Raw genomic sequence first — 27,616 nt, 5'->3', positions numbered from 1 at the left:
ATCTTTACACTTAATAACCAGTGGTGCTCTAACTTTGACCAGGAATCTTCTTCTCCTTCCTTCTTCCTCATAGAGTACCTCTCCTCTTGAAGGTGCAACTCAAACACTTTCTGCAGAAAGCCTTTTCTGCTTTCCCAATGCTGAGGCTCTCTTTTCCAAGCTACTTTGTAATAACTCATTTTTTTTAATCCAGGCTTTTTATATTTATATACGTGTTCCTTGTCTTCTCAATTGTGTAATATCTCCCATGCTGATGGGTTTCATTGTTTAATTCTTTGAATTTAAATCCCCAGCATTTAGTTTAATGAATAATGATTGATGACCAATACAAAATAGTAGACTGTGTCAGTCAGTAAATCAACAAACATTTATTAAGCACTTACTATGTGCCAGGCACTGTGCTAAGAGTGTGAGATACAAAAATGACAAAACCAGTAATATCCTGTGGGCTCAATACAAGGAGATATGTTAACTATTTATCCTTTTCTTCATGCATGCAATTATGGAACAACTAGGTAGGATTGTGTAATATTGTGAAATTCATGCTCAATGTATTACATAATGAAATACTTATTTTAAAAATCTGTGGTTCTGCAGAGTAGGAGAAAATGTAAGTTTATAAACAGGAAAAAAAATACTGTGATATTTGGTACTAAGCAATTCCTTTTTTTTCTGGCTAAGTTAGTTATTATGCTTTTTAAAAGCTTGCATGACTTTAGCAAAATAAAAACTGCAGGGCTATATATGATTAGCTATTAGCAACTTCCCAAAATGATTTGCTGTGGCTTTCATATATTGTTTTTCATTTTTTCCGCCTGTATTTTTTCTCTTCCAACTTCTTCAGGAATGTAATTCCTATTTCTGTAACTTTGTCGCCTTTAAGTCTATCTTGTAAGAATGTAACATCAGCAGTCAAATGAATCTAGAAGAAAAAGACCCAGGTCATTTTTGAGTCATTTTATTTTTAACCCTCCTCTAACCCATCTTATTCAGTTTTCATTTCCCCAATAAGGAGTATGTCTTTCCTTCTGTGAAAATACAAGTGAGAAAACTGGTTATTTACTTAGTCTGAAGAGACAGGAAAGTCTAGAATGGTTCTGAAGTTCTGAAGTCAAGAAGTTCTTAACATGACTGGTGTCAATGTGGCTCTGTCTTAGAATATATCCATTCCTAAAACTGAGTCAAAATTGAACTTAGCGCTGTGAATTGGTGAAATGGGAAAAAATCTACTGAATTAAATAATTCCTTTAAAAGTACAATTGGCCATATGCAAAAGGAGGTAAAAAAAAAAGTTAACTGAAGAAAATAATTTACTAAAAATTAGAATTGGACAAATGGAAGTGAATGGCTCAATGAGAGACATCAAGGATCAAACAAATTTTTTTTAAATGAAGAAAATGGAAGAAAATATAAAATACCTTATTAGAATAGCAACTGATTTAGAAAATAGCTCCAGAAGAGAATTATTGAATTACCTGAAAGCCATGATGAAAAAAAAAAAAAAGAGCCTCAACATCTTTCAAGAAATTATCAAGGAAAATTGCTCTGATATTCTGGAACCAGAGCGTAAAATAGTCATTGAAAGAATCCACCAGCCATCTCCTGAAAGAGAACCCAAAGTGAAAACTCCAAGGAATATAATAATTAAATTCCAAAATTATCAGATCAAGGAAAAAATACTGCAAGCAATCAGAAAGAAACAATTTGAATACTGAGGAGCCACTGTCAGGATTATCCAGGACCTACAAGTTTCCACATTAAAGGAATGTAGTATCTGAAATATGATATTCCTGAAGACAAAGGAGCTTGGACTACAACCAAGAATCAACTACCCAGCAAAAATTAAGTATTATATTTCAGGGGAAAAGATGGACATTCAATGATATAGGGGATTTTCAGTCATTTCTGATAAGAAGACCAGACCTGAAAGGAAAATTTGATCTTCAAATACAAGACTCAAGAGAAGCATAAAAATGTGAATGAAAGAAAAAAAAAAAACTATGTTTTTTAAAAGTTAAAATGTTTGCATCCCTACATGATACTTGTAACTCTTAAGAACTGTATTTTTGTCGAGAGCAGTTAGAGGCTTAGGTGATGATATAAAAAAAGAAATTAAGGCTAGAAAAAGGATTATACTAGGAGAAAAGGGAAGGGAATATAAAATGGGATAAGTTACATCAGTTTCTTGGCCTCCTCCTGTTATTTCTCACTGATCCCAAAGATATTTATCTTAGGACCAATCAAGGAAGATTCTGGATATGGAAGAACATGTTTGTGTGAATGACAGTAAATGAATTTGGGGTTGTCCATGCTTTTTGATCATTTATATGACTTTCTGTGCCTCCCTCTCATTAGCACACATAGATAATTATTGTATAATAAACCAATATATCCCTAAATAAGAAAAATGAATGGTGTGCTTTACCATTTCCAGGGCACCTCTAATGACTCCACACAGCAAATTACAGTAACAAAGAGAAGACCGTCCAGCTGGAAGCTCCTCTACAAACTCCACCAAAGGATTTTTGTCCAGAATTAGTGAGAATTCATTTCTACTTGATTCATTACGTGTCACACTAGGTGTGATTCCCAGGTACATCTTGAAAGCAACCTGAAAAGGGAAGAAATTTAGTTGTTGTTGACATTTCGGCTAGAACAACTGTCTTAGATTCTACTTCTCAGGTTTCTACTGGTTTATTAGTAATGTTATTGACTCTTTAGAGTAGGAACCAATGAACTTAACTTTTTCATGGGTTAGAGAAAATGCTTTATGATAAAAATTAATTCTTTGAATGATCTCTGAAAAGGAATTAAATTTTTCCAAATTTTTTAATTCTCTCTAATTATTCAATAGCATTTCAAAATGAAATGTGCTTATTTCAATGTGCTAATTTTTAAATTCTCTTTAATTATTCAATAGCATTTCAGAATGAAAAATGCTATATCCAGACCACAAAAAAAATCTAGGAATACATTAAAAGTATGGGAATCATATTTTGTGAATGATAAACATATGACTAAATACATAGCTTAATCTTAATATATTAAAAAAAAATTTAAGCAAATGGTTTTCTGAAAGAATTTTCCTTGAAGCAGAGATTGAGGTTGACTCTTTTCAACTCTGCACAAATTGATTGATACAAATGATGTAAGACCATTTTTTGGGTGTGTTCCTATCCTGGGAAATACTCTTCTGTTGGCCACCTTAACCTCTTTATAAAAATACACAAGGGGCAGCTTCCCTGGATGCCCAAGAACTGAGCAGGAGAAAGAGGAGAAGAATGAGGTCATATGCATTTTATAGAACTAAATATGAAAAAAGGTGATTTTTTTTTTGCAAGACAATTGGGGTTAAGTGACTTAACCAGGGTCACACAGCTAATAAGTATTAAGTATCTGAAGCCACATTTGAATTCAGTTCCTCCTGATTTCAAGGCTAGCACTCCACTGCACCCTCTAGCTGTCTCCAAAAGATGAATCCTTAAAAGTATCTGTTCCTTCTAAAAATATAATAACTTGGGGCAACAGTGGATACAGCAGTGGTCTGGAGTCAGGAGAACCTGAGTTCAAATCTGACTGCAGACACTTAACACTAACCAGCTTGTGACCTTGGGCAAGCTATTTAACCCGGAAGGAAGGAAGGAAGGAAGGAAGGAAGGAAGGAAGGAAATATAATAGTTTGAAATTCAAACAAAATATATATTAAAAGGACCTCCTAAAGAAGATGACCATATTTGGCACTGAGTATAAGTAGAGTAGGGAAGAGTCTGCAAAGTATGATTTGAGAAATTCTAAAAGCTTCTTTCATATTCCTACTGCTCCCAAACATACTCTTCACTGTCTTGAGAGAATATTGACAATCCCTACCATAAATAATTACTTTTTGGTCTAAGTCATTATCCCCAGGAAGCTTCTATTCACATGGAAATATTATATTGGATGAAAATTTTGTAGATTTGGATTCAGGACCTGAGTTTGAATCCTAGTTCTGCCATTTTCTTGGAGTGGTTCTAAATAAGGCATTTAAACTTTCTGAGACTTAATTTCCTAATGCAAGTGTGGGGATTACTAGATGGTTTCCAAGATCTCTTCTAGCTCAAAATCTAGAATCCTAATAGAAGCTTATATTGATATGGTCTTATAAGGTTTAAAAGTCCTCACAATAACTTTGTTAAGTTGGTGGTTCTTATATTATTATATTCATTTTGTAGCAAAGCAAACTAGGGCTCAGGAAATTTAATAGAGTTGGCCAGAGTCACATCATTGTGTCAAGATGGCTTGGCTTGAACCTAGGCCTTCTGTTTCCAAGATCACTATTTTATTGTATTTTTAAAAGACTCTAATTCACCAAATCTTTATCAGTCACTAGCATCTAAATATAAATTAATTTACTGGCTCACTACACCACCACCTTAATAGATTTAGGACGTTGCACATGAAACTTGAGTTGGTGAAAGAAAAGCTCTTTTATAGAGAGCAGGCTTGAAGATTATATATGGAAGAATGGTGGGACTGGGTAATCAGGGAAACTAAACTCTAGTTAGGTACAAGTTCTGAACAGCTGCTTGATTAAAGAGCAATAGAGAAACGCTGAAGACCAATCTTTCCTTTTAAGTGTTGTTTAGGGCCAGCCCTGCACACAGAAATTCAACAACTATTTCCATTTATATATATATATAGGAATTCTATAGAGCTTACAAGTTTACACAGCACTGTCTTTAGCACAACTCTAAAAAGTAGATAGTACACTTTTTTTTAAAACAAATGATGAAACTGAAGCACAGAGATATAAAGGAATTTCCCTAGAGTAGATCAGTTAATAGGCTGGATTTGAAGTCAAATGATTTGGTCTTAAATACTGCCTATGCTTCTTAATATCTATGTTATTTTGGACACTTAGGGCTGACAGATCACAGCCTTACTTTTCTCATCTATAAAGTAATTAAATTGAACAACATGGTCTCTAGAAGTTAGATGATTCTGTGGATAGAGCACTGGGTGCAAAGTCAGGAAGACCCGAGTTCAAATTCAGCCTCAGATACTTACTAGCTATGTGACCCTTGGCAAATAATTTAGCTTCTGTTAAATAAGTTAGAGAAGGAAATGGCAAACCACTCTCATATCTTTGCCAAGAAAATCCCAAAAAGGGGTTATGAAGAATCATACACAACTGAAAAATGACTAAACAGCAACAAAGATAGTTTCTAAGATTTACTTTTTTCCTATGATACTATAGCTGGGTACCTGAACTCAAGTTTTTACCTTATAAGAGCAAGGCTCTTTTTATTTGTCATTTTATTCATTTTTATTTATTTAATATTTTTCCCCAGTTATGATCAAAATAATTTTTTACATTTGTTTTTTAATTTTTTGAGTTCTGGATTCTTTTCCTTATATACTTTCATGATTAAGAAACTTCATGTGAAGTTATGCAAAACATTTCCATAAAAGTCAAATGAGGGGAAGAGAAATATAGATCTCCCACCTTAATGAAAATAAAAACCCTCAAGAAAAATTAAGTTAATACATGAATTGATGCTAAGTGAAGTGAGTAGAATTTAGAGAACATTGTACACAGCAACAACAAGATTATATAATAATCAACTCTGATGGACATGGCGCTTTTCGACAATGAGGTAATTCAGGCCAGTTCCAATAGACTTGATATGGAGAAAGCTATCTGCATCCAGAGAGAGGACTATGGGGACTCATTGTGGAGCACAACAGTATTTTCACCATTTTTGTTTGCTTGCTTTGTGTTTTCTTTCTTGTTTTTTTTTTTTTTCCTTTTTGATCTGATTTTTCTTGTGCAACAAGATAAACGTGGAAATACGTATAAAATTGCAAATGTTTAACCTATATTGGATTAGTTATTGCCTAAGGGAGGAAATGAGAAGGAAGGGAGAAAAAAATTGGAACACAAAATTTTGCAAGGGTGGATGTTGAAAACTGTCTTTGCATATATTTTGAAAATAAAAAGCTATTATTTTTAAAAAGAAAAGAAAAATTAAGTTAAAGAGAGAGAAGGGAGAAAGAGAGACAAGCAGACAGAGACACAGAGAGAGACAGAGACAGAGAGAGAGAGAGGAAATGAATATACCTCAATCTTTAGATACAATCAGTTCCTTCTCTGGATATGGATAGGATTTTTCATCATAAATTCTTCAGAATAGTCATGGATGATTGTACTACTGAGAATAGCAAAGTCATTCACAAGTGGTCATCCAAGAATATGAAGTAAGGCTCTTCTTATAAAGTGTGCCATAATTAATATACACCTTAGAATTTTTCCTTATTGTGATCTATTGTCATCTGCTAAGGGTTTTTATCCATTTTAATTTGTTAGTTCATATAGAATACATTTCCAATGATCACTTTCATGTGAGAAGTGGCACTGGAGGATTTATCATACAGCAAGAATTTTTTCTGAAAGATATATAGAAAGACACAATAAAGAGCATGCAGGGTGCGGAGACCCAAGAGAATTCTGATTTGTATCAGTGGAAAACGGATCCTAACCAGTGAAAACCCAGATTGACCAAACAATCAAAACTTGTACAGTGGAGTGAGAAATCAGATCCTTTTGTTCTTGATTCAGTTAATTCTCAAAGGTACACAAACTTCATTCTGAGCTCAAATAGCTATTGTCTCTCTAAAATTGGAGTCTGAAACATTTCATTTTAAGTAACATTAGGCACATTTTGCAAAAAAGCTGAACTCAAGATGGTTTTGCACACATAAAATCTGATTATTAAACTCTGCTTTTCTTAACTCCAATACACAGTTTCTTCCTTTAATACATTTATATATTCTTAAGACTTTTACAGATATAAATTATAAACCTCAAAATACTGGGATTTGGTTCAAATATCTAAACCAATGCATTTTGAGAGTGTTTGAAACATTTCCTTCTCCCCCAAACCTTAAAGTACCAAAGGAAAATGACTAAAACACTCCAGACTTTGCTTTAGGCTTGTGATGAAGTGTTTAAAATTTCTGTGTGTCAGTGCCTACACAGCTGGGAAATTCCTGGGATGATTGTGTGATGATTGTGTAAGTGTATACTTCTCTATTTTTCTTTCTGAAATCTTTGCTGCAATTCCATTATATTTGGAACTCTTCCACCTCTAGTCTTCTGTGAGTTTTTGATTTGGCAGGACTGCAGTTGGCTTTCTCTTCAGTTAGAAGACAATATTTCTACCAGCAGGAGGCAATATCTGAACACACTCACTTAGATATATTCATTCTTGGTGAATGACATTGTTTCCTTATCTGCGGCTGTACCAAATCTGAAAAAGAAACAAGACTACTATTTTTGATGACAAACTCCTCCCTACTGCAAACCCAGACACCATCTTTCTGCTCATCTGACAAACAACGCTTCTTCCCTCCCTTCTGTGAATTCAAATATGGATGGGATTCAAACTGTTTTTAAATTCCTCACTAATCAGAAAAATGTCATTGGTTACAGCTTTATGGCTTTGCTGACACTAGGAGGTGAACGTCTCTTCTCGATTGTTGCTTTCAGATGTCCATGTAGCACTGAAAACTCTACCTATGGATTGGTCTTTCTCCTTGCCCCAGCATGGGTGTTGCTGATCATTGGGTACTTTTTGAATAGCAGGATGTGGAGACTATTCACAGGATGCTGCGTAAACCCCAGAAAAATCTTCCCCAAGGGGAATAGCTGCCATTTCTTTTATGTCTTTGGCCAGATCACTTTAAGTGCCCTGGTGGCTCCAACGATGTGGCTTTCTGTGGCTTTGCTCAATGGGACCTTTTATGAATGTGCCATGAGTGGCACCAAGAATCCACATTTCCTGAAGATGATTTGCAAGGACAAGTCTTCTGAGTGCCTACAAGAACTGTACAAAGTAGCTTGTGGGAAAACAAGCATGTCCTCTGCAGATACCCAGGAATTGAAGCTAACTCTACAAGCACAATCTCAGGTAAGATTAAGACAACAAATTGATTCTCTTCTCAATGCCTTGATTTAATGGATTCATTCCATGCAGCTGATACTTAGTTTTTCTTATGATCTCAGTTGAGTCTTAGGGTCATGGAATTACATAGAAATGTCAACAGGTGCAGCAAAAAGACAAATTCTCGTAAAGTTTTTATAGGGTCACATGACCCAGTGGTAATTACTATTTGTGGTTTGAATTATGTCTTTACCATGTCTGTAAAAAAGAAATCCTATTCGACATATATAAGGTTTTCCCAAAGTCCCAGTACAGTTTTTTGTTCTGTTTTGTTTTGTTTTTGCTGAAGCGATTGGGGTTAAGTGACTTGCCCAGGGTCACACAGCTAGGAGGTGTTAAGTATCTAAGGTCAGATTTGAACTCAGGTCCCCCAGACTTCAAGGCTGGTGCTCTATCCACTGTGCCACCTAGCTGCCCCATCTCAATACAGTTTTAAGCTATTAAGACTTAAATGTACTTTATAGTAACCTCTCTGAGTTGATAGTGTCAATAATATATAACTGTAAAACATGGCAGAAATGAGTGCTAATGGCAGAGCTTGTAACTGGAAACTCCTGGCTTTCAACTATACATTTATTTCTTAAAAGCTAACTTCCCAGAAAAAGCTTATCTGGAGTTTCTTCTGTTATTGTCATGGAACTGAGACAAATGAAAGGCCAGCTTTCCAAAGCTGGGTCAGATCTCTTACTCTGAATGCTCTTTTCGTCTAAATCATGAATTTCAATAACACAGAAAACCATAGAACCATTATTCTGTGTCCCTTGAATGAGCTGATTTCCCCATGTTATTTTATATACAGGAAACAAGGGCTATTTAAATAGAGAAGGAAATCATGATCTCTAGGGAACAGGACTGACTATACTTCTAAGTTCTATGCCAGGGTAGCAACAATGGGAAAAAAGAAAGTTGGAATGTTACCTGATGGTCTAGAAAAATGAAAGTATGTTAATCTTAGGATTTTTGGCTTCTCCCTTCACATAGGAGATCTGTATAAAAATATATAACAAGCAAATGTGCACAGCCTGCACCAGATCACAGATAAGTACAGCTTCACTTCCTATTTGTGAAGCTCAAACAGGAAGCTAACTCTGCCAAAATTATCAATGGGGTAGAAAAACAATATATCAGGTCTGTTGTCAGCTTTTACAGTAAATGCATTGAAGGTTGGTAATTTTACACCTCTTGAGTTTGTCCCATTTATCAGTATTCATGAAAGTTGGCTACAAAAAACACATCTTTATAAAAGTTTGGCAACATGTTCATGGTCTTTTCTTAGATTAAAACACCTCAAACTATAAACTGCAGTACTTTTCACAAACTGCCATTAGTATATCCAATATATAATAAAAATCCTTTTCCCTTTAAATCAATGTCTTTATTTGAAGGTGCTTGTGAATTGGAGATGTAAGTCATAGCCAACATTTTATGTAATTACAAAGTGTCTAATACATAATAGATGTTTAATAAGTGTTGTTACCTTATTTATTTACTTGTGACCTACTCCTAGCTTCATCCTTCCAGTAGATTCAAATACTCAAATGGATCTGTGATTTTATTGATGTAGATATTCCTTCCAATAGTGTAAAACACAATCTATCCACAACTCTGTTGTTCTTTGCTCTTACCATATAATCAAGTCATCTTTTCTCATTTCTTTGATGACATCTTTTCCTCTGTTTCTCCATAATTTTTTAAAATGTTGTAACCTGCTTCCTATTGCACTGTGATTATAGAATTTGGGAGTTGGAAGGAACCTCAGTTACTATCTGATCTAACCCATAGCAAAAAAAAAAAAAAAAAAAAAAAAAAAATCCCTACTATAATGTGCCCAAGTAGTAGTCATCCATTTTTTGATTATAAAAGTTTCATGAAGTGGACCGTATCAACTTCAGAGGCAGTACATTATACTCTAGGGTAGCTCAAATGATTAAGAAGTCAATCCAGATGTCAAAGTGACATTTTCTCCTTTGAAAACTTCAGTCTATCCCTGAACTTTGTCCTATGGGGACAAATGGAACAAGTTCTTATGATCAATAAATACAAAAGGCAACTAGATGGTACTGCAGATCATTCTGAAGTCAGGAAGATCTGAGTTTAAATATGAACTCAAACACTTACTAGTTTTGCAACCCAGAGCAAATCATTTAATTCTGATTGCCTCCTTAAAATAAATAAAATAAAATAAAAGATATGGGGCAGCTAGGTGGCGCAGTGGATAGAGCACCAATCCTGAAGTCAGGAGGACCTGAATTCAATGTGAACTCAGACACTTAAGACGTCCTAGCTGTATGACCCTGGGCAAGTCACTTTATCCCAATTGCCGGGAGAGCTCAGATGCTGAAGGGGGGGGGAAGGGTGAATATACAAAGGAATCCAATTTAATCAATTAATTAATCATTAATTAAGTGCCTACTGTGTGTCAGACTTTGTGTTAAGTTCTGTGTGTACAATTAATAAAAGAAAGATAGTAACTAACTTCAAGGAGTTAATGGATGTAGAAAAAACACAAAAGTAAGCAAGAAAGCAAAGAGACATCTTAAAGCAAGAGGGTATCTTGTTCCCTGGAGTTGAAAACCAGAGCAGCAATGAGTAAAAATCCACTATCTGCCCTCTATAGAGGAGGACATTGTGGGAAGTTTGATACTCCATCCTCTACCAGGAGTCCTCAAACTTTTTAAATAGGGGGGCAGTTCACTGTCCCTCAGATTGTTGGAGGGAAAGAAACTTCATAGCCCTGGGTGAGGGGGATAATCGTCCTCAGCTGCCGCATCTGGCCCACGGGCTGTAGTTTGAGGACCCCTGCAAGTTATCCCTTCAGACAGAATGGAGAGGACATTGAGAGAGTTTTCAATCAGGATTTGGGTTAGCAGAATGATGATAGAATAGAAGTGATGAGTTTACTGTGGAGTGATAAGTTTATCTTGAAAAGGATACCTTATTCTAGGGAGCTGAAACCAGGTAAAGCAGAAGATGCAAATTTGAGTAATCTGTTTCCCTTCATAGATGAAGAAACAGGGAAGGAAATGGTTTACCTAAAGTCACATGTCAAAAGAGGGATTGAAAGACAGATAGATCTTTTAACTTCCAAATCAGCATGTTTCTTCCACTGAACTACTCTGCCTCCATTCTCATCTCTTTCCAACAGTACAATATTTCAAATGTCTGAAGAGAACTATTCTACACACACACACCATTTTCAATTTCCTCATGACTTATAGCTATACAACACTAAACTGCCAATCAAGTATAAAACTCTTCTAATTATTTGTTGATGAGTTATTTATCTTTTATTTATTTATTATGTTGATGGAAGGGGTTGTTTGTTTTCTTTTGCTTTTGAAATAGCCATAAGGAAATTCCAAGTACATTTCAATAAGTCAAAGATGAATGATTCCATTTTTGTATTAAAAATCCACACACCCCCTTTTTTTAAATGTTCCTTTATTTCCCTGGTTCTTTATATTTCTAATTGTCTGCTTGTTAATACCTCTTCCAAAGGGAACAGGGAGTTAAAACTCAAGTTCTTTCATCAGTTACTTGCTAAAAATAATGGCGGTTATGGTTAGAATGTTGAAACCAGTATTTGAGATGCTATGTGCTATTTATTTCTAGATATATTATGGTTTCTATGAGGAAATCAGTTCATCTGGAGATCATTATACAAATCTTCCAAAGGTCCCTTTTGGGCTCTGCTCAAATTTAAAAATATGAATAGCTTCTGACCTAAAATGTCAGATTAGAATTAGGGAACAGAACTCATCATTCAATTGATATGCTTTTCTAGCATCTGAAGTCCAAAAGAGGTCTGAAACAAAATAGATGTAGATCAGGGCAGGGATATAATCATAAATATTTAACAAACATTTCACCCAAAAATAAATGTGGGAAGGAGGCACTTTTAAATTTAATTTATATTACTAACCTTTTCTCTCTCATGTTTCTAAGTTTAGACAATCAATAAAAAATATATATATATAGCAGGCCTTGAATTATAGCATTAATCAATTTCTAAAGTGTAGATGCTTATAGTAAAAATTTAAGAATCAGTTCTCTCATGCCCACCCCTGGATAGGGGTTACAAGTCTGATAGAAAAATGGATTAAAATAAGGGATTTGCTAGATAGAGAATTAGCATTAAAGTTAGCATTAGAGATGTTAAAAAAGAGGTGTATTAGCTAAGCAGATATAAATTAAGCTCCTGAGATAAGCATTAAAAAACAAACAAAAACTAAAGAGTTGGAAGAAAGCCAAATTTTCTGGCTAAAGTCAAAATTATAATGCACACAAATGATTCCAAATAACCTTAAACATTTTAAAGCAATCAGAAAGAGCTAAAAGCTTTATCTTCAAATGAGTCAATTTTCCTCAAAGAATCTGTAAATATATACATGTTTGAGCTCATCTTATTTCTTTCTAATAATAACTTACTTAAATGGATCACTTACAAAGTGCTTATTTAGGACTTCAAGGGCCAATGATTTCATTAGAGTGTGTACTTCTGTTGACACAGTTTGTTATCCCCCTATGCCTTAGTTATCTTATCATTTGATGACCAACTCTTTGGTTATGAGTCTCTAGAAACTCTAGATTTCATAAGACAAATATAGTCTGTTACTAAGACTATATTTAAGGAGGCAAAATTGTTTAGTAGATAAAGCATTGGGCTCAAGCCAGAAAAGTCCAGGTTCAAATTCTACCTCAGGTACTTGCTACCTACATGAGTTTGGATAAGTCACATAATTGCTTTGAGGATCACTTTCTTCATCTATAAGATGAGCATAATAATAGAACCTATTCCACAGAGTTGTTATGAAATTCAAATGAGATAACAGAGGTAAAACAGAACATAAAGCACTTTCTAAATCTCTTATTTTTACTTGATCATCTCCTTGTGCTCCATTAGAATAGTTGTCAAGATCCTATGATCATTCCATACCAGCATTAGAACCGTAATAGCATTATAGAGATTTCAGTCCCTTAGCAAGACATGCACATTATCTGGGAAACAACTAAAAAGTCACCAATATCAGAAGAAATCTGCTTAAAAACTGTTTTCTCTGCCCAGATTTCCTTAGCTCCTTTGTTGTTATTCAGCCATTTTTCAGTTGTATCTGACTCTATAACTCCATTTGGAGTTTTCTTGATAAAAACATTGAAATCATTTCCCATTTCCTTCTCCAGCTCATTTTATAGATGAGAAACTGAGGCAGAGTTAAGTGACTTGCCCAGGATCACACAGGTAGAGTCACAAATCTGAGTTAGATTTGATCTCAGCAAGATGAGTATTCCTGACTCCAGGCCCAGCATTCTATCCACTGTACCACATAATTGCTCTAATTTCTTTCTTTTTTTAAGAAAAAGAATAAAAGGGAAAAAAATCAGAAAAAAAAAACAAGCAAATTTATCATGCTGCACAAGAAAAATCAGATTAAAAAAGGGAAAAAAATCAGAAAAAAAAAACAAGCAAACAAAGATGAAAATACTGTTGTGAGCCATATTCAGTTTCCATAGTTTTCTTTCTGGATGCAGATAATTCTCTCCATCACAAGTCTATTGGAATTGGTCTGAATCAGAGCATTGTTGAAAAGTTGCTCTAATTTCCTAACTCTTGGAATACTATATTTTGCACATATTATTATTATTACCTATTTCTTCACAGAATAAGAAGCATATAATGACATTTTAAAGGTTGATTTTTAAGTTATTTCTTAAGTGAGAATAATATGGGAAATAAGATATTTTTAGGAAATAAAATTATTACTAAGAAAATTCATCAATACCTGATGCCTCCTCACCTTAAGATTCATTTTTGAAGGACAGTGGAAATGGTAGGGTTTAGTTGTTGTTGTAAGTTTTTCATTTTCAAAGAGGATCAATAATATCCAGGTGATATCATGATTTGATCATGAATTGGATTTAAGTGAGGTGGAACTCTGCAAATGTGGTTTCATTGATAGGTAAAATTCCCTTGTGGAAATGTCTTCCAATGATAATTATTCACACATTTGTAACTTAAAAGTCCTGGAAAATTACTTGGCACAATGAAAATATCACTTTCCCTAATATACCTATAGCTAGTATAGATTAGAAATAAGACTTAAATTCAGAACTTCTTGATTATAGGACTGCCCCCAGCCCATTACCTAAAATACACTACTAAGGATCACATATACCAATACATGTAGGAGAGGCAATGAGTTGGTCTACATGCAGATTCTTAATCTGAAGTCTATGAATAAATTTTAGGGAATCTTGTGAACTTAGATGGGGAAAATTACATTTTTTTTCACCAATATCTGGTTTTCGTGGAAATTCTATGTACTTTTTATATTTAAAAATATCCAAGTATCTAGAGGCTTCACCAGACCAATAGAGTATATATTGAAAAAAAAAATGTTAAGAATTTTATCTACCCCCCCCAAAAAAATCTTGAGTCTAGAATATAAAATAGAAATTCTGATGAGAAACTAGAAATTATATTATTGTACTTTCTTTATGTTTACTTTTTAATTATTTGTTCAATCAAGAAGAATTTATTAAGGGCCTACTTTTTGTGAGGCACTGTGCTTAAAACAAACTTTTAAGACAAAAACAAGATAGTCGGTCATTCACATTCAAAATTATCATTCCAAAAGGCTACTCTGCTGACATACTATGAAGGGGATAAAGAGGGAGAAGCTATGTACATTAATTAGAAGTGAGGGTTTTTTTTTTGATACATTAAAATCTATACTCAGAAGTTCTAGATGTGCCTTTAAAATATTTTTGCACAACAATCAGTGATTCATAAGAATATTAAAAAAAAATCAACTATGAACCATTCTAGTAGTCATCATATCTGTCTATCATGTGTATCTTATGCAGAGATCCAAGAGAACTGCATGCTAAAAGATAATCAAGAGACTAAAATGTAATTGGATTTACTGAAAAAGGTCATTACCACATGCCAGTCTCTACCAAAGAAAAAAACACTGTATTCTTTATGCTTGGTAAGTGAATGGGAGGCAGTGAAGGGGTTGCAGATTGTGTAATGTCAGGCAACATATATGTAATTTATTGACTTCAAAATATTGACCATATAAAAAAAAGTTTTATATATATATATATATGAAAATAACACCCATCTCATTCCTAGTTTTTGTTGTTAAATCATATCTGATTCTTTATGATTCCATTTGAGGTTTTTCTTAGCAAACATATTGGAGTGGTTTGCTCCAGCTTATTTTGCAGATACGGAACTGAAGCAAACAGGGTTAAGTGACTTGCCCAGAATCACAAGCAATTAGTATCTGAGGACAGATTTGAACTCATAAAGATGAGTCTTCCTGATTTTAAGCTAAATACTCTATCTACTGTGCTATCTGACTACCTCTTAATACTATACTTTTAATGAAAATTAAACACAAAGTATATACAGAGTTTATATGCTATGAAGATTAAAGGTATCAGTTTCAATAAAACCTTTCTTGAGTAATCACTGAATCAAAGCCCCTTTGTCTATGTGAAAATAACAGTTTTTTTTAAAGAAAACATTATTACATTGTCTGAACAACCTTAAACCACAACTGCTACATAGTAATAGTATGCAATGAGCATTTCAACTGATAATTAGGTCAGTTGTGGGCTGTACATAGCCTTTTCTATGTTCTGTTAATGCAACAATATATATTTTTATCAGCAAAATTGAACTGCTTGATGGTAGTGGTACACAGTCTTCTTTTCAGCAACATCTGTACCTGTACAATGACTTGTTTTGGTATCAGTGAGAAGGAGTGTTGCCTTCCCCAAAATAAATTTCATCTTGGTTTCTTTCACTTGTGGCTGATTCTCTAAGTAGTCAACTATTAATTATCCAAGATCTGAGTGAATATTCAGGTTTCAGGTTATGAGTATGAAGTTCCTTTCTCCTCAGATTGCCTATTCTTGGTAGTGTAACGAGTCAGTAGGGTCTATGTTCAGTTGTTGGCTTTATTATACTCAATACCTGTGGAACAAGTTATTTAATTTCTCTAGGATTCAGTTTCCTTGTCCGTAAAATGTTCAAGATGTGCTAGATGACTTTTGAGGTTTTTCTTGTGTATTCTGAATGAGTTCCTCATTTTCAAAGAGGACCAAGGGCATCCAAGTGATAACACTCTATCCTGAATTGGATTTAAGTGAGGCAGAATTCTGCAAATGAGGTTTCATTAGTATGGAGAATTCCCATTTGGAAATACCTGCCACTGCTTAAAAATATGGTTCTGAGAAGGGATCTAGAAGCTTCATCTGTCTGACAAGGGTCTATGTTACCAAAAAAGGTAAGAACTTTGAGTCTAGAATATAAAATAGCAATTCTGATGAGAAATAAGAAATTATATTATTGTAGTCTCTGGTGATAAATCATTTTCAATCATTTGTTTAATCAATAAGCATTTATTAAGGGCTTACTCTGTGTGATTTAGCCACACATTCCAAAGGGATAGAGTTGGACAAAACAACTTTGGAGATTCTTTCTAGTTCTAAATCTCTGATGTGCTGATTCGTCATTTTGAATAATTGAAAATTCATTGTTTCTCCATTTTCTTTCCAAGATTCTAGGGTGGTGTGTGATTTCCATGGCTGCCTTCTTCTCTCTGATCACCACCTGCTATGTCAGGTGCCGTTCTAAGATCAGCCACCTTCAAATGAAGTTCTGGAAGACCTATGCCGAGCAGGAGAAAGAGCAGTTTGAGCAAACCTTCCAGCAGTATGCAGCCAGGCTGAGTGAAAGGAACCTAAAATGTTTTTTTGAAAACAAAAAGCCAGATGCTTTCCCCATGCCCACCTTTGAAGCCTGGGAGGCTGCTTCAGAGCTGTACTCCTTCAACCGAACTCAACAACACTATAGCACCCTGCACCGGGTGGTGGAAGATGGACAAGGAATCAATTCTGAAGATACAGAGACATCTTTGGACTTTGTAGACAACCGAGCTGTTGTCTAGCATGTAGAAAAGGATCATGTCTACCCTTCTGACATTTTTTTAAATGCTCTATATCCTACATTTGGGGAAATCTTCACATTTCATTAACCAAAAAGGCTCTTAAAGCAGTTTTGTATAATGGTTAGAGCGGCACAAAGATCAGCTTGTGATTAGAAAGATCTGGGTTGAACTCCTGCCTCCAAAATGGCCTGCTTGATGTCCTGTGTGGATTTCATCCCATCTCCCACATCTATATAGGCTGTCCCTCCTTCCCAAAATGTTTATCTTGGAATATATCCATATTCCATATGGCCATATCTTAGAATCTTTATATCCTTCAAAGCTCAGTTGAAATGCTACCTTTTCAAGAAGGTCTTATTGCTAGAACTTTCCATCCTCCCAAAATACCTTGTATTTACTTTGCATATATTTAGTATTTGCTTATATGTATATGTTTCTCCCTAATAGAATGCAAGCTCTGTGAGAGCAGAGACCATTTTATTTTTGTCTTTTTATGTTCCTTAGACCCTAGCAGAGTGCCTGACACATAAATCATTGTCATGAAACAAATATGTGCTAATTGATTGACTTAGCACTTGCTATAGTAGCTTTCTGAGCATGGACAATTCATTTATCACTTTGAACCTCAGTTTCCTTATCTGCAAAATGAAAATAATAGAACTTGTATTACTATCACAATAAGTGTATATATTTGTAAAATATAAAAAATTATGTGGGAATCAGTTGTTAGTATCAATGTTGTTATTACTATTATTATTATTATTATTATTATTATTATTATATAATGTAGGGAATAGCTAGATGGCACAGTGAGCACTGAACCTGGAGTCAAAAAGACCTGAGTTCAAATCTAACCTCAGTTACTTACTAGCTGTATTACCCTGAGAAAATCACTTAACTCTGTTTGCTTCAATTTCCTCATCTAAAATGAGCTGGAGTAGCAAACCATGCTAGTATCTTTGCCAAGAAAACCCCAAATGAGATCATAAAGAATCAGGCACAATTAAAATAGCTAATGACAACAACAAAATAAGTGCTAATTGATTGATTTGATGCTGCCATAGTGGCTTTCTAACCATGGGCAAATCATTTAATATGTAAAATGAAAATAAAACCTGTAATACCCACCTCATCTGTATGAAAAAATGTGTATTTACAAACCTTAAATGTCTATGGAGGTGTGAACATAATAATAAAGATGACAATACTATCTAAAATAATCTACTTACTTAGTAATATATCAATCAAACTCCCAAGAAACTATTTTACTGAACTAGAAAAAAATAACAGCAAAATTCATCTGGAAGAACAAAAGGTCAAGAATTTCAAGGGAATTAATGGGGGGCAAAAAGTAAATGAAAGTGGCCTAGCTGTACCAGATCTAAAACTATATAATAAACAACAGTCATCAAAACCATTTGGTACTGACTAAGAAATAGACTAGTTGATCAGTGAAATAGGTTAGGTTCACAGGACAAAATAGGCAATAACTGTAGCAATCTAGTGGTTGACAAACCCAAAGATCCCAACTTTTGGGATAAGAATTCATTATTTGACAAAAATTGCTGGGAAAATTGGAAATTAGTATGGTAGAAATTAGGCACTGACCCACACATAACACTGTATAACCAAGATAAGGTTGAAATGGGTTCATGAATAAGACATAAAGAATGATATTACAAAGAAATTAGAAGAACATAGGATAGTTTACCTCTCAGACCTATGGAGGAAGAAGGAATTTGTGACCAAAGAAGAGCCAGAGATCATTATTGATCACAAAATAGATAACTTTGATTATATTAAGTTAAAAAGTTTTTGTACAAACAAAACTAATGCGGACAAGATTAGAAGGAAAGCAATAAGCTGGGAAAACATTTTTCTATTCAAAGATTCTGATAAATGCCTCATTTCTAAAATATATAGAGAATTGACTCAGATTTATAAGAAATCAAGCTATTCTCCAATTGATAAATGGTCAAAGGATATGAATATACAATTTTCAGATGAAGAAATTGAAACTATTTTTAATCATATGAAAAGGTGCTCCAAATCACTATTGATCAGAGAAATGCAAATTAAGACAACTCTGAGATACCATTAATACACCTGTCAGATTGGTTAAGATGACAGGAAAAGATAATGACAAATGTTGGAGCGGGTGTGGGAAAACTGGAGCACTGATACATTGTTGGTGGAGTTGTAAATAGATACAACCATTCTGTGAGAGCAATTTGGAATTATGCTCAAAAAGTTATCAAATTGGGCATACCCTTTGACCCAGCAGTGTTTCTACTGGGCTTATATCCCAAAGAGATCTTAAAGGAGGGAAAGGGACCCACATGTGCAAAAATATTCGTGACAGTCCTTTTTGTAGTGGAGTAAAACTGGAAACTGAATGGATACCCATCAATTGGAGAATGATTGAATAAATTATGATATATTAATATTATGGAATATTATTGTTCTGTAAGAAAAGATCAACAGGATGATTTCAGAGAGGCATGGAGAGATTTACATGAACTGAAGCTAAGTGAAATGAGCAGAACTAGGAGATCATTATACACAGCAACAACAAGACTATACAATGATCAATTCTGACGGACATGGCTCTCTTCAACAATGAGATGATTCAAACCAGTTCCAATTGTCAACAATGAGATGATTCAAACCAGTTCCAATTGTTCAGTGATGAAGAGAGCTATCTATACTTAGAGAGAGGACTGTAGAACTAAGTATGAACCACAACATACCATTTTCACTCTTTCTGTTGTTGTTTGCTTGCATTTTGTTTTCTTTCTCAGGTTTTTTTTTTCCCTTCTTGATCCAATTTTTCTTATGCAGCAAGATAACTGTATAAGTATGGATGCACATATTGGATTTAACATATATTTTAACATTTTTAACATGTATTGGACTACCTGCCATCTAGGGAATGAAAGGAGGGGAAAATTTTGGAACAAAAGGTTTTGCAAGGGTCAATGTTGAAAAATTACTCATTCATATGTCTTGTAAATAAAAAGCTTTCATTAAAAAAATCTATGGAGATATCAGTTGTTGATGAAAGTGTCATTGTTATTACTATTACTATTGAGAGATAGTGTAAGGATCATAGAGATCTGATTTCAAATCAGAAAGAGCTGGATTACTCTGGCTATGTGACCATGGATGAAGTTTGGGGCCATAGGTTAAAACCCTGTGCAGAACAGGTATCAATCAACTTTGGTAGAGAAAGTTTCCTTATCAGGAGTTCCATCCATTTGGGAAATAGCAAATCTATTCTAAAAAACCATTATTATCATCATTATTATCATTTATATTTCTTCTCCCTTATGACTTTTTTATAGGGGAAAAAAAGAAAAATACTTTTAAAGTTATTCCCTGGTCATTACATCACATAAATGTGTGAAGTACTTTCTTTTTTAACTTTTAAATAGTATTTTATTTTTCAAAATATATGCAAAAATAGTTTTTAAATTTACCTTTGCAAAACTTTGTGTTCCAAATTTTTCTCTTCCCTCTCATAGACAGCCAAGTAATCCAATATAAGTTAAAGATGTACAATTCTAAACATAGTTCCATATTTGTCATGCTATGCAAGAAAAATTGGATCAAAAGAGGAAAAAAAAACATGAGAAAGAAAAAACAAACAACAAAAAAGGTGAAAATTCTATATTTTAATCCATATTCAGTCTCTATAATTCTCTTTCTGGATGTGGATGGAACTTTCCATCACAAGTCTATTTAAATTGCCTTGAATCATGTGACAAACTGTCTAGTATCATATTTTAATAAAACAAATGCCAAAGGTTATGTGTTAAAAATGTGTTTTACTCCTTTATACAACCACAGAATCAAGAAATATGTACTCTCTGATATAATTACACGAGGGAAAGAACTGGCTCCATCTGGACATTCTGAAAATTCCAAGCCCTAACATTTCACAGAATGTCTGTGGAACAAACAAGTAGTCATAGGGTAGTGAAGAACTGTCAGCTTCTTTTGGGGGAGAGAGAATTAGGTACACAGAAAACATCATGTTTGCAAGATGTCTGTTTCTTCCACTTAGACTTGAACTCTTAGATAAGTGCTGTATTTAATATTTTCACTGTTCAGTTCCTCTGGAAATTTTTTTTTAGATCTCTCCCTTTTCTGTTCAAATCTCTTGCCTTCTGTTCATGATCTCTTGCCTTGAGGGAAATGACAAAAGTCAGGGAAAGCATGAGAGGGACAATCTTGATTAATAGCCCATGGTTTATACATGGAGGCCAAGCAAATTTAGATATTTTAAATATTCTTTAGTTACAGATCTGACCTATTTGCTAGTTCTTGGGTAGTTCTCCCCAGCCCCTTATCTCTTTGGCTCATTTTAGGATTCCTTGGGAATATCACAATATAATTCATATCTAAAGTTTCACAAATATAGGTAACCATTTTGTATAAGATAAAAATGAAATTAGACTTGTCTTCTAAGAGCTTACATCTACTGGGGGAAGGGGGTATACAGCATGTATACAGATAAATGAGGGTCTACTGGTTAGATTTCTGGACTTGTCAAAAAGACCTGATTTCAAATGTGGCATCAGACTGCCAAACTGTGTGATCCTGGTTGAATCATTTATCCTCTATTTGCCTTACTCTCCTCAACTGTAAAGTGGGGATAATTACAGCATCTATCTCCCATGGTTATTGTGAGGTTTAAATCATAAAATATATATAAATAATACTCTGATACCTTTAAAGCACTATGTGTAATTACTAGCTATTAGTTAATGCCAATTCTAATTATTATTAGTTAGCCATTAGTTAATATGTTCCTTCTTTTTCCTCTTGTTTCTTTTCTTATTCCTCTTTCCCTCTCCTTCCCTTTCCTCCTCCTTCATCTCCCTCTCTTTATTCTTCTCCTCCTCTTTGTCCTTTTTCTACCCCTCCTCCTCTTCCTTGTTCTTCCAAAGTAAATTCAGGAGGAAAGGAACACTAATAACTAAGGAGATCAGAAAATGCCTCACCATGGAAGGTATATTTTCATATTTCTCCTCTGGGGCCAAGCTTGATTCATATTAATTCACTATATTTAGTTATTGCAGTGTTTATGTATATAATATTTTCTATTTCTGTTTACTTTGCATAAGTTTTCAAATCTCCCCACACTTTTCTATATTCTTCATAGTCCTGATTCCTACAGTAGAATAATATACAATATATTCCTATATAACTTGTTAAATCATCACCCAGTTGATATATGATTTTTCAAAGCACTTTGAATTCTGATCTCTTCTCACTCATTATCCAGTGTTCTTTCCTTTTTATTGAAAAGATTAATTTATTATTCCTTATCAAAGAAAATCAATTTGTATGTGGCTTTTTATGTATATACATTCATATATCTTCTATACTTCTATTATTGAACCAAAAGCTTATTGTCCAAAATGATCTGTTTTTTACATTATATTCTTATGGTAACTTTCCAAATTCTTTTCAGATTTCTGCAGCCCAGAGGCACACAGATGGAAATTATGAAAAAAAAAAAAAGCTTTCAATGTTTTCACCATGGCAAAAGTTAAAGACAGAACAGTTCAAAAATAACTAAACCAAAAGGGGATTTGATCAAATTTTAAAAATTGTGCTAAAGAGCAAAGCTTCCAAATACTTTCTTTGTTAAATGGCCTATGAATTAAAAACCAGTAGGTTGTATCTATAACTATTTACGATATAATAACATTCTGTTTTCTGAATATTCTAAAGTAAGAGACTATATTTCCTTTGATATAGAATGTCAGAGATGGAAGAAAAGCCTTAGAAGTTATTTAGAGATTCAGTGAATAAATCACTGGCCCTCAGATCAGGAAAATTCATTTTACTAAGTTAACATTTATTGTCAGACACTCACTAACTGTGTGACCCTGGGTAAATCACTTAATCCCATTTGACTCAGTTTCCTCATCTGTAAAATGAACTAGAGAAAGAAATGTCAAGCCACTCCAATATCTTTGCCAAGAAAACCCCATGTGGGTCATGAATAGTTGAATATAAAACAAAAACAGCAAACTTATCCCACCTCATTTTATAGATAAAAAACTGAAGAACAAACGATCTGGGGTCACCAATAGTGGTAAGTGATAGAGCAAAGTTGTTCAATCCTTTTTCAGTCATAACCAACTCTATATGTACCCATTTGGGATTTTCTTGGCAAAGATACTGGAGCATTGTCCCATTTCCTTCTCCAGCTTATTTTGCAGATGAGGAAACTGAAGCAAATAGGGTTAAGTGCCTTTCCCAGTGTCACACAGCTAGTAAGTGTGCTCTATTCACTGCTCCACTTAGCTGTCCGAATAGAGCAGAGATTTGGGTGGCTCTCATCTATGAAGTTCCAGGACATCCTTCTTTAATGAGTTCAGGCCCAGCTTGTAATGGAAATATTGTTCAAAGAATAACAGGAAATGACTAAGCTGTTCTGAGTATTATCAATATTCAAATAAATTACAAAGTACCTATGAAAGATGCTATCAACTCCAGAGAAAGAACTAATAAACAGAATTATACATAATACGGTTTTACAAATATTGTAGATGTATATGAATATGTATATATTGTATATGTGTGTGTATGTTTGAGAGAAAAATCGAGAGATAGAGAGAGAGAGAGAGAGAGAGAGAGAGAGAGAGAGAGAAAGAGAGAAAGAGAGTAGTATTCTGTACTGTGATACCACAAGGGAAACGAGGCACAGTTTGAAGCTTAAAAATATAACAACAAAAATAAATTTAGAAAAAATTTTTTAAAGAATAAACAATTAAACAAGAATAACTGTAACTAATATATCAAAACAACTTAACATTTGTATGCACACTTTCATACACAATCCCCATTTCTCACTCCAAATGGAAGAATTTATTTTTTAGGGCCAAGTCTAGTCATTATAATTCCATAGATTTGTTTCAGTTCTTTTGTTGTAGTTTTTCCACTTATATTGTTGTAGTCATTACATATAGAGTTTCCATGGAAATAACAAAAGGTTTTGAGAAAGAGAAGATACATAGTGCAGGTAAAAAGATGCTAGATTTGCAGTCAAAGGATCTGGGTTCAAATTCCGGTTCTGCTATTGTGTGACATCACAGAAGAAACTATCTGTAGCCAGAGCAAGAACTAATAAATAGAAATATGTATTAAGTGGTTTATATTACATATTTAATAGGAATAGCAAGCTATACATAACAAGTTTGTAGTTTCATGTGCAATTATTCTTTTTCTATTCTAGTACATTATGGAAGTGCTTTGTTTTATTTCTTAGGTTCAAGATAAATGGAAATAAATTTTTAAAATAAAATAAAATGAAAAGGTTAGACTATAAGATTTCTAAGAATCTTTTTATTTCTAAATCTATGATCTTATGAATTTATCCCAAAGTTTGTCTTCAAGAACAACTGGTCCATATTTTTAATTGAATACATAATTTGATTAAACCTGGGAACTCTATGATCTGGATCTCATTTTACATTTGAAGAAATTGAGCCCTATAGCAGGTAAATGACTTGTCCAACAACACACAGGTAATAAGCAAAAGGACAGGATTTGTATGTAAGCCCTCTAACTTCAAACAACTCTTTCCACTGCTGTATCCACACTCACAATAAGGGTCTAACAAGATATGGGATGGATCCATGAATGGGGGGAGGTGAAGTGATATAGAAAGGCAAGTTAAGAAGCTGAATTAAAGTAGAAGAGTTAGCAGGAATAGGAAATAAGAAATATACATGAACACTACAACAAGGAACAGGAGTAGAATTTATTAGAAAAAAAGCAGTGCTAGTAATCACTAATCTTAGACAAGGTCAAACTTAAAGGTTCAATCAAGAAAGAAATCTATATCATACATCAGCCATAGTAATATTGTTATAGATGCATCTTTACATATGGGTAAATATGTTATATGTGTGTGTCTTAGTATATATTGGCTATATATTTAGATATATGTATATGTATGAATAAGTTGGGCATGAATATATATATATACATATATATATATACATATATATGTATATATAAATATATCTTTACTTAACTATAACATGCTTGAGGGGTGAGGGGAATGAAAGAATATAGAATCTCATAAATTTTTGAATTGGATATCAACCAAAAGTCTCTATGCCCCAACATTCTTTCTGACAACCACATGACAGAAAAATACCCACTCTGCTATATAGTGGTTTCATCACCATAAATTCTACTCTATTGTTTCTTTGGAAGAAGAAAAAAAAAGCAAGGAAAGAAATAATCATTAGGAGGGGAAAGAGAGAAACTTTGCTTTCTTTTCATGTAGGATGAAAAAAGCACATTATCCATGGATGAACAAAGCTTTATAAAAAAAATTGCAGTGTAAATGCAATTTTTAGAAGTCTACAGTCTTCTAAAATGTCATAATGATTTGGTTATGTTAAAGCCTATGGAATAACAAATTTAATATTCTCATTTGATTCTAAAATCAGAGGAATAAATCCTATCAATTCTTCTTAAAGATAGCACTCTTTTAAAAATAGAAAAAAATTCTGATCAAATTATCAGAATGATTTCACCATTTATTATTGAATTAGATTTGTATATGTTCTGCCAAGGATTCTATTACAGCTCAAATCTTGTTATGATGATGGTGGAAATATGTCTAGACAATGGTTCACGTGAAAAAGAACTAGGAGTTTTATTGGACCACAAGCTCACTATGAGTCAGCAAAAGTGATATGGCAGCCAAAACACTGAGAATTATCTTACTGTTTTTATAGAAACAAAATATCTAGAACTACAACAAAGTCCAAAACCTTGAAATGGTGGAAAGTTGACCAGCAGTTCTTGAAAGCTGAAGCAGGAAAACACAAGTTCTATTAGTCTAGAAAGGTTTTTTGTATAGTCCAAAAAGCATTCTATGCCTCCTTTTTCTGGGACCAGTGTAGCTAAGCTAATTTTGGAGAGGTTTATTATCAGTAAGTGGTAATATGAAATATTTGGTCACATAAGACCATGAAACAATGAAAAATACAAAATTACCCTTAATCTTATATGGTCAGCCTATATCTGCATGCCAAATAGAGAAAGGGCATAGAATTCTAAGAATAATATAGTTTAAACTAGCAACTATTAGTACTTTAAATGAGACGTGCAGCTAATGGATATGTTTTTTACTAGAGGAACCATTTTTTCTGGTATTTATTTTGACATTCTCACTATAAATGAAAGCAGAACAAAGAAGTAAATAATAGCTAAGTGGAAGGAAGGTTTTCCTAGAAAATACAAATAAAGGAATTGGCAAGGGTGCATTGTTACTGTAAGCCCAAAGTCAAGAAGGAAACATCATTTCAAGGCTATTTAGTCATCTTATTATTGCAGTGTTCATCACAAGTACTTGCAATAAAATCATTAAAATAACAATAGTTAGAATCTATATAATCACAAAGTGATTTGCATATCATTTAGTCCTCACAACAATTCTATGGAGAAAAATGCTATTATCACCTGCATTTTACAAATGAAAATATTGAGCCAAAAAACAGTTAAATATCCTGTCCAGAGTCATATAGCTATTAAATAGGTGAGGCAGAGATTTGAACTCGGGTCTTTCAGTCATTTTAAGTTCCACATTTTATCCATTATACCACCTAGCTTAAGGCATTAGCACTTGTTGTAGAAGATGAAGAATTTGAGACTATCTTCATATAACATGCCCCCAGATCATCTGTCTATTAATGAAACCCTACTTTGTTCTACCTGGACAAGCACCCTCCACACTGGATCTTCAAACTTCCAGACCTTCAGAACCTATACCCTAGTCATTGGAGAAATATGCCAATTAAATTTGGAATATATTCTTCTCCTAGTTTCAGTTGCTTCTCCAGATTTCTTCTACCATTCCATAACAATCTTCTCATTTAGGAAATTTACTCTATCCTTGAACTTCTTATGATGGTGGTATATTCTAATTCTGCTACTGCTTCTTCTATGGTTTTTCCCAAAACCATCATTTTAAGGATGGCCTAGGCCATCCAATGTCTTCATTCCTCTCCAGATTTCATTCCTGACTTCCTAGACTTTCTAAACTTTCTTTCATATCTATGCATGGGTACCTTCTATCCCCAACCCTTTCAGCTTTTTATGTATTGTCTTCACTTATTAGAATGTAAGCTCTTTGAGGGGAGAAACTTTCTTTCTCCTTGTATTTGTATTCCCAGTTCTTAGCACAATGTCTGGCACATAGTAAGCACTTAGTTAATTCTAGTTGACTTGACAAGTGATTGACTTCAAACTGTCAATCTGCTACCAAGGCTAGCACACAGTATCTAGCTGGCCATAGATTCCAGAGCTTATTTTATCTTCACATCTCATTTAGCTATCCACCCCAGCCATTTTGCCTGATGTTTGCAGCCATTTGTATTTCCCACTTTCTACCTCTTGGTCTAGGCACAGAAAACAAATAAAAATAGTGCTATTCCTTCTAGAAAGAGTGTGCCTCACCATTATTGGAAGAATAATGTGAGACAGTGTTTGCTAAGATCTTTGCAAATTTATAGATAAATACTAGTTAGCTATTTGTGGTAAAATTGATAGCAGAGAATTTGACATGTTACTTCCGGGGGAAATTGAGGAAAAAAATTGATCACTTTCAGTTAGGGAAATGAGGTTAGACGATGAAAA

General features: G+C 33.8%; 2 protein-coding genes across 3 annotated transcripts in view; one reads left to right on the top strand and one right to left on the bottom strand.

The window, feature by feature from the left end:
- Positions 1-348: 348 nt before the first annotated feature.
- TRAPPC3L (trafficking protein particle complex 3 like) overlaps positions 349-27,616 on the bottom strand; it is a 50,477-nt gene continuing 23,209 nt past the window's right edge. For both annotated transcript variants that reach the window (XM_012549304.2, XM_023503183.2), the window contains 2 exons: positions 2,426-2,611; positions 349-922 (listed from right to left, as the gene is read on the bottom strand). In XM_012549304.2, coding sequence (XP_012404758.1) covers positions 803-922; positions 2,426-2,611 — 306 coding nt within the window. In that variant the 3' untranslated portion in view covers positions 349-802. The remainder of the gene's footprint in view (positions 923-2,425; positions 2,612-27,616) is intronic.
- On the top strand, positions 7,276-17,729 carry CALHM5 (calcium homeostasis modulator family member 5). Its single transcript, XM_012549303.3, has 2 exons — positions 7,276-7,949; positions 16,553-17,729. The coding sequence occupies exons 1-2, from the start codon at positions 7,410-7,412 to the stop codon at positions 16,940-16,942; spliced, it is 930 nt and encodes a 309-aa protein (XP_012404757.1). The 5' UTR covers positions 7,276-7,409; the 3' UTR covers positions 16,943-17,729.

The sequence above is a fragment of the Sarcophilus harrisii genome, chromosome 4 (assembly GCF_902635505.1).
Source record: "Sarcophilus harrisii chromosome 4, mSarHar1.11, whole genome shotgun sequence".
Classification (NCBI taxonomy): Eukaryota; Metazoa; Chordata; class Mammalia; order Dasyuromorphia; family Dasyuridae; genus Sarcophilus; species Sarcophilus harrisii.
Note: the sequence above shows the minus strand (reverse complement) of the source record. Positions and strands in the feature narration are given on the sequence as shown.

Coding starts and splice junctions, on each gene's coding strand:
- CALHM5 (XM_012549303.3), top strand. CDS start 7,410: ATGGATGGGATTCAAACTGTTTTTAAATTCCTCACTAATCAGAAAAAT. Junction 7,950..16,552: donor CTCTACAAGCACAATCTCAG/GTAAGATTAAGA, acceptor TTTCTTTCCAAG/ATTCTAGGGTGGTGTGTGAT.